At 42.4% G+C, this 13,122-nt stretch overlaps 1 protein-coding gene across 40 annotated transcripts in view; it reads left to right on the top strand.

The window, feature by feature from the left end:
- The window catches only part of RIMS1 (regulating synaptic membrane exocytosis 1), a 355,813-nt gene extending 343,010 nt beyond the window's left edge, over positions 1-12,803 (top strand). For all 40 annotated transcript variants that reach the window (XM_075414557.1, XM_075414516.1, XM_075414555.1 and 37 more), the window contains 4 exons: positions 4,411-4,523; positions 7,266-7,367; positions 9,372-9,511; positions 9,867-12,803. In XM_075414557.1, coding sequence (XP_075270672.1) covers positions 4,411-4,523; positions 7,266-7,367; positions 9,372-9,511; positions 9,867-10,085 — 574 coding nt within the window. In that variant the 3' untranslated portion in view covers positions 10,086-12,803. The remainder of the gene's footprint in view (positions 1-4,410; positions 4,524-7,265; positions 7,368-9,371; positions 9,512-9,866) is intronic.
- The last annotated feature ends 319 nt before the right edge of the window (positions 12,804-13,122 follow it).

The raw sequence follows: 13,122 nt of genomic DNA, 5'->3' as shown, positions 1-13,122 counted from the left end.
CTTTGAGTTACGTTTGGATTAACTCAGCGTTAAACTTCTGATGTTGTATGTAAAACCCTGTGATACGAAACTCTGTTCAGTAATACTATATACAAAGAAAGTTTAGTTTGGAGTTGGTCCAGGTCTCTTATTGAGAATTGTAAACCTGGAGTCCAGCTGCCCCATCAGCTGAAATTGGGCAGACGACTGTGGGGAATGGGGCAGCTGCTTTCATTCACTGCTGAGTGACTCAGTATGTAGGAAAGGAGAACAAAGGCAGATCCGACACAAAAGCCTCCAGGAATACTCCATCCCCTCACAGCTCTCAGTGCGATTGACCTCATGTGCCAGGGCACAGTGGTCACTAGGGAATTCTTAGAAGATGCTTAGCCACAAAAGGAAAAACCGGGGATAGTCAAATCCACCTTGCAGACCAGAAAAAAATTAGATCTTGGAACTTCTTTGGCTTCATCTTTTTATATGGTTACCATGTTGCAACAATTGCTAGTGTACATTATACAAGGCATGAAGAGCTGGAGTAGCCGTGGTGGTGCCGAGGAGCTGTGTAAAGGTGCAGTTTCTCCATCATCAGATGATCTCACCACTCATTTTTTTTGCAACGAGGGTGGCGAGGCACTGTAAGAGGTTGCCCAGAGAAGCTGTGGCTGCCCCCTCCCTGGCAGTGTTCATGGCCAGGCTGGACAGGGCTTTAAGCAACCTGGTCTAGTGGAAGGTGCCTTTGCCTGTGGCAAGGGGGTTGGAACTAGGTGATCTATAAGGTCCCTTCCAACCCAGATCATTCTATGATTATGCTAAGAATCACAGGAGTTGTGTAAGAAAAAAGGCTCCATCATGGATAACTCAAAGATAAAGTAGTTAAGCAAGCAGTTAAGAGCGTAGGACAAAAGTAAAACACCCTAGTATTTTTTCCAGTATGAATCTAGGGCATTACCTTTACCCTTCAGGTCTTCATCCTGCCATCCCACATCCTGTCTCTAGGCTGGAGTGTCAGTCTGTGAGGGACCGGTCACTCACCATGGTGATGAAGGACGCAATAAGCTGGACCCTGCTAAGGAGGAGCTGAGAGAGCACATTTCCCTGGTTAGCAATACGGGAGAGGTGGAAGCCCAGCACTGACAGTGAGGACCTTTTCAGGGGAACATCCTAATGCTTTGCTGCACCTTCAGAGAGTTTAAACAGATTTGGCAAGGCTGGGTGTCCAGGGTCTGGATCTGGAGGTCACAGCAAGCATCTGGAAAGGAGAAACTGCAAGGCAGAGCCTTAAACTGTTGAGGACCAGCCTCTGAGCAAGGCAGTGAAGAGAGCAAGCCTGGGAGGTAAATTGAGTGCTTGGTTCTTACTGGGACATATAGCAGGTTGGTTGTGTATACTGGGACTTAGTTTCAAAATTATCTGTTAGAAGTAGGTCAGTCTTCAAAGTAAAGCGAGCTATCATAAGCCGGGAGTCATGCTATCTGCGTCTTATGTCTTGTTTCTGCCTTCTTAGCTCCTGTGCCTGCTCCTCATCTTTTGCTACCCCAGCACCAGTTCTGCCCATGGCGAGGCTCCTTACCTCTCTCAGCTCTCTCACATGATAGATTTCTTTGCGTCTGACCACATTTGTCCTGCTTTTCTGATCCATACTTTTGGCACCAGCTCTCTAACTTTTCACTCTGTTTGTCCCAGACTTTTGATTTGATAGTTACCAGCTCTCCTGGTTGATTCCTGATCCACAGTGTACCTGAACTTCATTTCCTGACTTCAAACCCATTTTGCACTTGATGTTAGCCTTAACCACTCTCCCTGATCTCCACATCCCTGTTCCAATCGCTGGCAAGAGTAAAGAAACAGTGAGGCCGGTGACGTGAGAAGAGCACAAATAGCTAGCAATGGCTCTGAAGGGAGGCCCAGGAGAATGGGCCAAAAGCGGCAGATACCAAAACTCAGGTGAAACAGTTAAATATATCTTTTTGCTATGCAGGAGGAGAAACATTCTGTAAACAGGACACAATGCCATAGGCAAAAGGGATACCACAGGCCTCTGTTTATTGTGGTGCTGTGCTTTGTGGCTTAGAAAACTTCTCTGAAGTCTTCTGTGATTCTGTGATTTAGCTATAGATGAAATCCTCAGATGCTCTGTGAATTTACTGGAGTCTGATAGAGTAATGTTAGTTTACAGCAGCTCTGGGTTTAGCTCACAGAGAAAGAAGAATGTTAAATGCAGAGATTCTTGTAAGAAAGATGAACAATTAAACAATCTTCTACTGTGTGATCACTTCCCCTATGTGCATCACTGCGCGATTGTTAGAACGTGAGTCGGACTCAACTGCAAGGTGGAGGGAAGCTGCAGAACGGCGTCACGTCATCAGGAGTACATGCACTGTGCCAGCTGATCCTAAAATCCACTCCCTCTCTCCCTCCTCCTTCTGGGCCTTTTTCAGGTGCTAGAAATGTCACCTTTAACTTGAGATGTTATTTCTAGTGTGAGCATGAATCAGTTTTTGATAGCACCTTATATTCAGACTTCCCCTACATTTGGACAGTGAAGCTGTTTGCTAGTTTTTTCCTGTCTCCTGTGAGACTTCCATCAAAATCAGTGAGAGCTTGACTTTGGTTGCTTGAGTAGTATTTTTTCTTCAGTTCACTTTTGACATTACTGTAGGTGGGTAATGACGACAATTGGGAAGTACTTGTGTTCAGTTTGCACAGGCTGCTTTTCCTTCCTTGTGTGTGTGCATTATGATACTGACTTCTCTTCCAGGAGCACGTAGTTTATTGACAGTATCATGCCTCCTCCTGCATTTCGTAAGTCCAATCAGATCTGTAGCTCAGCTGAGAATTCTGTAGCTACTCCAGGTGCTACATTATGTTCTTCTGCTTGACGAGTAACCTGAGTTTAATGAATTAGAATTAATGTGCATTAAGGTGACTAGAGTAATTCACACCCTTAATTATTTGTATAGCTAGAAGTGTCTGAAAAGTGAGAAGGCTCTTAAAGTGAAGATTTTCAATGATGTTAATCATTCCATAGCAAAACGTAACAGGTTTTTTGGGGAAAAAGGGCAAAGGAATGAGCAAGAAACTTTTCATAGCAGAGGCAGAGTGACTGGGTAGTGCCACGGGGGACAGAAGCAGATCGTGTGTCTTGTCAGGTGGGGCCTTGAACCTGAATCTCAAGGTTAGGTGAAAGCCGTTACCGGTAGGCTGATGGCTGAACTGGAGACTTTGAGGTTCTTTTCCTCCTCCATCTAAAGGAAGCTTCTCAGATATGATTTAAAACTAAACTTCTGTGAAAAGCTTATCTTTTGGTAAATCAGAGTTTTCTAGTGAAAAGCACTCTGCTGATATTTTCTGGCCAGCTTTAATTACAGGCAGTCTATACATTTATGCAGGCATAGTAAGAGCAGTTAGCCTTGAAGAGAGGAATGGGCTTTTTCTATCCAACTAACTGGAGTTTGCGGAGAATTTTCAGTGTGAATTGAATGGCTGGGGCACATAAGCCTGATTTGTGGAAATCAAAGATTTTTGTATTAGATGTTTTTATTAGGACATTTTGTTATTATTTTATTCAGTCTGATAAGGAATTTCCTTTGAGGGAGAAGCAGATATAGAATGTTGGATGGCCTGCCGGGTAAGATGCTATCCAGATTTTGTTGAAAGTCTGTTCTTCTGCTCCTCATAGTTGTGATGAGGCAGTCAAATCTGAGTCTCCCCACCATGGATCACTCTTTCTCTCTATTATTATTTTGTTTGTTGTTAGTTTCTTTGGTTATTGTTTGGAGAATGTATATCTCTTCTAAAGGTACAACAAAGCAGCTTGGAAAAGCACATATGTATTACAGTTCAGTTTGTGTCCTGAAAGAGGGGTGGGTACCAGCTGTAGATCCAGATGTGACTACCAGAATATTTTGGCAAGGGATTGACATCAGGTTTAACTCTAATCAACACTTGTACTACCTGCCAGTTTACAGGTTCATTAAACAGCTGCAGAAATGAGATTAATTTAGTGTGGACATCTGTTTTTCCTCCTTATTCTAACTGATGCTGATGGGGTTTGGATGTACGTATAGATATAAAACAGTATTACAAGGTAAATCAAGCATAGAATGATAAACTATTCAATTTCATGAGGCTTTTTATGTTTTCTCATACAAGGTCATTCATAGTTTATTCACCTGTCAGGCTCTTTTCTGCTCCTGGAGAGCTCCTTAGCAAGAAGTGTTTCTTGAACTACTTTGGGTCCGTGTGTGGAATTTTGCTACGCTTCTTTGGGTTCCACGGGAGACAGCTCGTTCCTGATGCTGCAGAACAATTTCTGGTTGCACATCCTGAGCTATTTGCTTTGTATCAGTAGTAGTCTGGAGGTAAATACTGTAGGACGATAGAAATTAGTCTTGTCCTTCTGCTTAACCACCTTTTATTTTGCTTCAGCTTAATATTTCCTGGAGTACGGCTGGGCGCTGACAGTCAGTTTAGTGATTTCCTCGATGGACTTGGACCTGCACAGTTAGTAGGCCGACAAACGCTAGCAACCCCGGCCATGGGTAAGAATAATATGTTCTCCTTGGTTAAACAAATAATAAGCCAGTTAACTAACGCACGCACTGCCAGACTACAGCACCAAAAAGTCTTTTACAAAGTGTAAACATGAAGGTCGTATACGCAGTCACTGGTATTCCAGGCATGCTAGCATCCCAAATGAGGTAAGAATATTTGCTCCATGTGTGAGGTGTCTGCTAATCTCATTTGCAATTTGAAGATAGGTGTTACATTTTGCTTCCCACTTGAAATTATTGTGGCTTCTTCAGTTGCTCACTCCAAAATCTCAGCTGTTCGGAGTCTGTATTTACTTGCCACAGATTATGTTGGATGGGACAGACAGTTTCTGGCCAAACTCTGCACTTGTCCAACCATAGTTCATCCTGAAGTAACCCCAGAATGTGAAACTTCTGCCCATGTTTGCCATGCCCAATAATGAGTTGCTGATAAAGCCAGTGTTTGTCACGAAAGAGACAAAATCCTTTTCTACAGCAGCTGCCTGGGACTACCTGTGATCTCTGGATTCCAAACCAGTCTGGGATTCCCTGTAGTTGCATTATCTTGGTTATGAATTGAGTGTGAGCGTGTAAGGTGCGCAACAGCACAGCACTGTGTAAATATCTTTGGAAAAGTATGGTTTGTTTGTTTTTTTTCATATATATGAGCAATTCTGAGACATGCTTTAGGATGCTAAGTAAAGAGTCCTACTTTTACAATACTTCTCCTGTTGGAAACTATAACTGGCCGATGCTTCAGTACAGCCGCCTTGGGAGAATCAGCTTCAGGAGGGGCTATGGAGCCACTTCGGAAAAAGTAGAGAGAAACAGAAAGAAAAATTGTGGAAGAGAGTGTTGCTCTCCCAACTCATGAGCAGAAGGAGACAGACACTTCCTTGGCAATGCTTTGAGGACCCCTTAAGGCTAGGGTTGCTGTGTTGCTCTAAATGACTGCCACTAATGCATTAATAAGCACTAAACTTGTTAAATACATTTTTTTTATTATTTTGAAAGGTAGTATATTTGTGAGATGATTTGCCCAATAAAAAAATCTACGTGGCTTTATTGGTATGAATATAAGGGTCGAGATTTCTTCCATCTCTTTATTTTAATCTTGTTTTCTGACTAAATATTTTTCTACAGATTACTTCAGCAATACCTTTATTTTCACTTCTTAGAACTACTTTCTGTACTAAAGGCTCAGGTTTTGCCCCCCCCCAAAAAAAAGCAGTCAGTAATCCTTTTTAACAATTTTCAGAAGACCTTCTGTGTTGTATCCTTTCACTAGTGATGATTTGAAAATGTTTGTATTACCGCTCCCCCTCCTGGCTCCCTGTCGCATGTTTCATTTTGGATACGTGACACAGAGATGTGCTCTTAAAAAGACTTGTTGGAATTTTTCTGTGAACTATTTTTAACACAACACAGAGCTCTGTTTACTCAAGCAAAGTCTGATTCGTAAAAAAAATCTTCCCTGCTGCTCTGCCATACCTCAAGTACCAAGGTATGAACGCTGCTTTAATATACTGACAAGCATGTGAAAATCTCACACCCAGTTCGTTTCAAAATGCTGTCTTTCTAAATCAGGACCCCAGTTTCTATAGTTCAGGACTGTCTGTTTGTGGGTGTGGTTTTTAGACAATCTGAGTTTATATGTCAAATGTATCCATACATGGTGTTTTGTGGATACACATATAGCTCATTTATTTGCACAGGTGTCACATAGCTGCCCATGTCACACTGTGCATTTTTTATTCTAAGTGGCCTGTTAGATTTCTACCCAATATATGAAACCACACAGGTTAACACTTTGAGCATCAGCCCATAGTTGACTTCTCTGTCATTTTATTGATCTAGATCAGAACAGTGCTTGGTCTCAGTCTAAGCAGTTTCCTTTTTCTGCGGGAAATGTCATTTCTCAGAACTCAGGCAGGAAAACAAGTTTGACTACTTAGTAGCAAAAGCAGCTTCTTGTTTTAACATGTTGCCTCCATTTATTCACACCAAAAATGGGTCTGGAATATTGATAGAAACAGGGAAATTGTCACCCCTGTACTCGTTGGAGACTTTTGCAGAAGACAACCTCTTTTGAGCTGTTGGAGGGGAGCGCACCATTCTCTGACACTGTGCTAGGACACTGTGTGTGCCTCCTCTGGTTGGTGTCTCTGCCTCACACTGAGGACCAAGCCAAGCAGCTGTACTTACAGAGGGTTTCAAAGTTAGCCTCTGCTGTCGCTTCTCCTTCCTGCTACACCAGCCAAGGAGCCTTTGCACTGCCAGCTCTTGCATCTCAGCTTGGGGGCAGAAACTTCCAGGCAAGGGGATTTCTGAACAAGAGTTTGAGTTTTAGGTTCTCTGAGCGTGGAACCACTGTCAGGGCAGCACGTGTCAGTGACTGGCACGTTGGGGACACAGACCGAGATAGGAAATCTCCAGATAACTCACCAGTGCAAAAGTAAAGGTGTGGTACTGATACCAGAACGTTGCTATAAATTTGCCAGCCTCCACAGATCAGAAATACTGAGCTCTGGTGTAAACCATCCACGAAGAGAGGGCACGGCGTTCCCTAAGCATATATCTTTTAGTTCTGGTATAAGGGTGGAGAAGTTTAAAGGATCAGGAGGAGAGGTGACAAGCCCACGAACACAGCAGACTCGTTGCAAAGTAGTCTTTCTGTTTCTTACTCTTATACCCTATCTCCTGGGCTGTGCTGCTTCTCTGAAATGTGGGCTGCTTTCTTCTCCCTCTCAGGGGACATCCAGATTGGAATGGTGGATAAGAAGGGCCAGTTAGAAGTAGAAGTCATTAGAGCCCGCGGCCTCACACAGAAACCTGGCTCCAAATCTACCCCAGGTAAGGAAAAAAAATATATAAACAGAAAACAAGAATGTGAAATATGCTGATGAACTGGAGACTGGAGACTTTCTGAGCTCCTCGTTAGCTGTCACTGCATTTGCATTTGTTTGGTTTGCTCTTCAGCACGGAATGTGTGCGTGGATATATCCATGCTACCAATGTCCGCTGGCATCTGCCAGTTGCATGCCACCTTTCAGGGAATGATTTTCAGCAACTCAACATCCGTTCTGGAAGGAACATTTCCAGAAATATTTCTGCGTATGTTAGACAAGTTGTTGTTCGGTTCAGATATTGGGGTTTGAGTAAAAATAGATTTGTTGAGATGTGATAACTGTTTAAAAGATCAACATTCACTCCTTTCTTACGCTTCATTCGTCTCCGGCTGCTCCCCTTGCGGGACAGCAGAACTGCGGATCAGAACTCCACACTCGTTTCGTACTTATTTGTATGTCTCATTCACACACAGTCATATGACATTAACTTGGAAAACACAACGCAGTCAGCCCCTCTCGGAGCCCGCCTGTAAAATGCAATGCAGTCAGCCCCGCTTGGCGCCCGCCCTCCGCTGCGATGGGGTGCTCTGCCCGCCTGCGGATAGAGTACTCCCTCCTGAATCCTGACTGATAAAACAGTAGATTTGTGATCCTTGAGTCTGGATAAAGCACAACCGAGGCACGATAACGGCAAACCAACCAACCTCACGATTTATTCACAACAGCTCTGGAAGTAATGGTCCAATGGTACAAAGGAGAGGAAGAAGGGAGGAAGGAAGGAAGGAAACAAAGAGGAGAGAAAGAAGAGAGTGTGATAGATTGGTACTAGAAAAGGAAAGGGGGGGGATAGTCACCACCCTGGATCACATGGCGTCCCATGGGTCCTCCATCAATGGTCTTCAGCAGTGGGTGGTGGGTGCATGCACATAGTCTCACAGAGTCTCCTTTTATATCTGCCCGAGTCCATATGGGGTGATCAGCTCACACCAGTCACTTGCACCAGCCACTTTTACACCAATCCCACCATTGTGTACCAGTCACTTTTACACCGATCACTGTGGTGCATGCGGGTCTCCAAGGTGTTGTCCCTGGGCTGTTCTTGGTGAGTCTCTCCCCAGTGGAGCAGGTGGCAGATCTTGTCTGGTCAGCCATTTTAAGCAGGAGGTGAGACTTGAGATGGTGGCAAATTTTCTGAGACATCACGAAAACGGCGGGGCCGAGTCCCACAGCTGTATATCTCAGGGGGGCTTTGTCGATGTAGATGAAGTCCTCTGTGCTTGTTCCACATCAAATCAAGAGATGGAGAACAGATGAAAGTGCTTTGAACAAACAGCTTAACAGACCCACATGCCAGAACCTTCTGTAGGCAGCAGTGCTTCAAGAAGACAGCAGGTTATGCGAGTGCCAGTGTCCAGAATTTGTACAATGAATGAGATTTAATACCGTATCATTTTATAAGGGCATTTTTTGAAGTTCTGGTTATTGGAAGAGATGTATAATCACTGCCACAACCACTGCTCACTGTAACAACTGGAACAGCTGTTTTAGATAATGTTTTGCCAAAATTGTACTTCACAACCGCCTTAGCAGCTGAAGATGAAAGAGCAATTAATGTCTGTGTTATCTGAGTGACTTAGTTTTAAATATTCCTGTCAATGAAACATCAAAGTCTTTTGTTTTGAAATATCTCTGACCCCTAAACAGACATAGAGGCTCCAAAGTGACAGTTAATTCCTGGCAAAAGAAAGTGTTTTTGAAATGACAGACATGAAACGGAATTGTTGTTAGTAACATCTTAGATCATTACATTCAAAGTTTATAAAAATGAAATTCATTTCTTATGGTCTGTGTCATTTATTTTATGAACACAATTGTATTATACAGTGATGATAGCATGTGTCATTTTCTTTCTGCTCAGCTTCCTTTTAAGGCATTTGTCCTCCAGCTCAGATGTGCAATGCAGAGGTTTTTAATTCCAGACATAAAATTCATGATCTTCTGTTTGCAGCTCCGTATGTCAAAGTGTATTTATTGGAAAATGGAGCATGTATAGCTAAGAAGAAGACAAGAATTGCACGGAAGACCCTTGATCCTTTGTACCAACAGACACTGGTTTTTGATGAAAGTCCGCAGGGTAAAGTCCTTCAGGTCAGTTGCTTCTTAATCCCCTTTTAGGCTATCATTTGGAGGAGCGCTTGCATGTTTACTTAAGTTTAAGCAATATGCATAAACCTGTTCCAACTCACTAAGCATTTAATTGTATAAATACCAGCAAACACGTCCTTGTGGCTTGTGGTCTGAGACCTGCAAAATGTCTGGCTGCATTAAACATTTCTCCTTTGTTGACTCTCGCTCCTGTCCTGCCATTAGGTTTTCCTACAAGAGGGAGCAATCACTCACCCTTAAGAATAACATTTCCCGTACGCTACACGTAACAGCAGGAGCGAACATACAAGCACGAGTTTGGGGGCAGTGCTGAACCTGTATTTTTGTGCTCTTCCAGGTAATAGTTTGGGGAGACTACGGCCGAATGGACCACAAATGCTTCATGGGAGTCGCCCAGATCCTTCTGGAGGAACTGGATCTGTCCAGTGTGGTAATAGGCTGGTACAAATTATTTCCACCTTCATCACTAGTGGATCCAACCTTGACTCCCCTGACACGCAGGGCTTCCCAGTCGTCTCTGGAAAGTTCAACTGGGCCTCCCTGCATTAGATCGTAGTAGCAGGTGCTGTCTGATAAAATCGCCACCCCGGATAACAATTGGAACCAGATATTCACATGATCAAAAAACACTGTTGGAGAGAGACAATCACTTCTGTTTTTGCTTGTAGTAGTTATCTAAAAATATGTCTGTCTGTCGAGAGATGGCTTAAATTGACAGAACAAAGGTGTATCGCATATGGCCAATCTATTAGCGGCTATCACCGATGCTTATCACAATCCAAAAAAAGAAAAAAAAAAGAGAGAGACCTTTCGATTCGACCTAAGTCAAAGACGAGCCAAACTGGAAGCTCTCACTCTGTTAACAATGTTGTATTTTTCACATTTTGACAGAGCCCTCAAGCAGTGTTACCTTCCTGGTGTTTCAACAGTTTTTCTGTACTTGTCACTTCCACTAGTTTTTTGCCATGTGATTCTGCTAGTTTTCTAAAAGTCCTCACAGCGCTGACGGAGACCCTTCCTTTCTTTTTCTAAACCAAACAAAAAAGGGCTGAAGCATATCTCTGTGAGCATCGTTAAAGTGTTCAACAGCCACAGTTACGATTCCAGCGAGTTCAGATCGTTTCTCGGTTCTGGTACTTCCCAGTCTGTCACGTGGGAACCCAGAACACATGACCAATCAAAGTTATATTCTTAAAAATAAATAATCATCACAGTGCCACCTTTTCTTTGTAAAAAGCAGATATGTTTGCATTATAGATAATAACTTTTATGTTTATGATGTTTTGCATGGAAGAATTTTGAAGAATTCTGCAACTACTGCTGGGGACTGGTATAAAGCAGCTTTAGTCTTAATTTTGACATTGAATATGTTACTGATAATGCAGTTTTCCTCCTAGAAATGGAGAGGAAATATTTACGTTTCTGTGTATAAATGTATATTTGACTTCCCAAAATGTTGACCAGGAATGGATTGAGCATATGACACTTTCAGCTGTACCCAGGCTTCTCTGACGTGTGTCGCTTCAGATGCACCGGTCTGTGCCCTGGATAGAGCATGGTATGAGTTGTTCAGTGTTTCACTGGAAATTCCAGTTGAAATATTCTGCACTTACTAATGTTTTTATCAAATTTTAGTTTACATTTCTTTGAGATTGATGCAAGCACAAGGCTTGATTTTTTAACGCAAGATGTCTTACTTTTTGGAGAAAAAAAAAAAAGTCAAATTTCAATTTGCTTTTTATTCATTTGAGTTCTTCTCGGCCTTGAAATCCCTTGTGATATTCTGTAAATGTGCGAACAACTGCAGATTCCTGCAGGTGCGTTGATATGTTTCCCCTCCTTTTACAGGCCATTCGATTTTGTGATCACACAACTAGAGCAGCATGACTTGGAACTGTTCAAAGCTGCATGCACGTTTTGTAAAAAGAGATGAAAAAGGTTATTTAATAATGTATGTTAGTTCCACATAGGCCAGCTTGTATGTTGCATGTACTTGTACAGTTTGCTCGTAATTACTATACTGAAGTAACCAAGAAATCTAAGCCATCCATTTTTCTTATAGACATTTTGCAGGTTTTAGCCAGGCTAGGTCTGTGAGTCTGGTGCTAAATGTCTATAGATGGACTTTATTTTTTACCCTATGGAAAACGTGATGTAGTACGGACCAAATTCCTTCTAATAACTATTTTGGTGTAGATTCCTACTGTGGGGCTGTAACACACGTAGAAACTGTGTACACACTAGGTTTTAATTCATAGACATACTGCCTGCACCAAGTGAACTATTTATTATTACTCAACACGTGGGAATTCTTCTGCCCATCTTTCCATAGGGCGCGGATTGGTTACTGCTCGACCTGCTGAGCAGGAAGAACTCAAGCATTGGTGCACTACTACTAGATCCTGTTCTGTCTTAGTGGCCAAAAACCAACTAGTTATAATTCGATAGTATCTTTCTATTTTGACCACTTGTCTTAACACTCCCCTGTGCTTTTAAATGAACTTCCAACCCATGTTATGTAAACATGTTTAATAAAATTTCCTTTTCATGTCCAGTGTAGTAGTTGTGCTCTCTGTATGTTCTGAGGTTCATCTGTGATTCTGCTCGCCGCAGGACTGTGTGAAATGTGTTAAGGAACAGTTAAATGATAAGTGACTTCTATGGTTCTTCTGATCGCTGTAATAGTGTATGTTGAAATCTGGGGCCGAAACCCGAGGCCTGGTGAAAGTCGTGTTTTGTTGGCTTCCTTTTCACCAAGAAAGGAGCCAAATTGTGCTCTCATTCACTGAAGCAGGCAAACAGAAGGAAAAACCCAAATTCAGCCAAATTACACTCTAGTGAGTTCAAATCAGGTTGTTGGAGTTGAGTGACGCTGCGTCTGCTTGCACGAGGTCAGCGGGGCGGCGTGTGTTGGAGCCAGACACCAGCTTTCCATTTGGTTGGTGTCTGCTGAGCCTTTAAGATGCGACAACAGCTCCTGATCTTTTGCACTTTTTAAACCCAGAAATATGTCCTTGTGTTGTAATGCCCTTACAGACAATGCTTTATAGAAATTTACCCGAGAGCAGAATTTGGCGCTAAATTTTCTTAGAGAAGCAAAGATTATGTACTTTGTTAGAATTTCAGTTTTCCGTGTCCCACAGATACCTGATCACAATTTAAGAATAACATAAAGAAAATATTGCCTCACTTTGAACACTTTTGTTTATTACTTTATTTAACTGAATACATGGTTAAGCTACTGAAAAAAATGAATAATTAAACATGGTAAATCTCTGAACAAAAGGCATGTTATATTTCTGCTTCTGTGTGGTGGGAGTGATCTGTTTAAATACAGAATTTGTCGTACTGTTGCAAAAAAACCCTCAATTTCATAAATGTCACAGTTTCGAATATTATGTCCAGTACTAGGATATCTTTTCCTTTCTGATCCTGAGCAATGAATAAAGTTTAGCACTTCTGATCCCCCCTCCCCCACCTAGAGCACAGAAAACACAGCAGCAAAGGAACACACTGAACTATAAAATTTATGGTGTTCCTGACAAACGGGGCAATCGCATATGCAAAGACTTCAGGAACACAGCAGTAGACTG

This window comes from Opisthocomus hoazin, chromosome 2 (genome assembly GCF_030867145.1).
Source record: "Opisthocomus hoazin isolate bOpiHoa1 chromosome 2, bOpiHoa1.hap1, whole genome shotgun sequence".
In the NCBI taxonomy this organism is placed as follows: domain Eukaryota; kingdom Metazoa; phylum Chordata; class Aves; order Opisthocomiformes; family Opisthocomidae; genus Opisthocomus; species Opisthocomus hoazin.
This window is presented reverse-complemented; position numbering and strand designations above follow the sequence as displayed.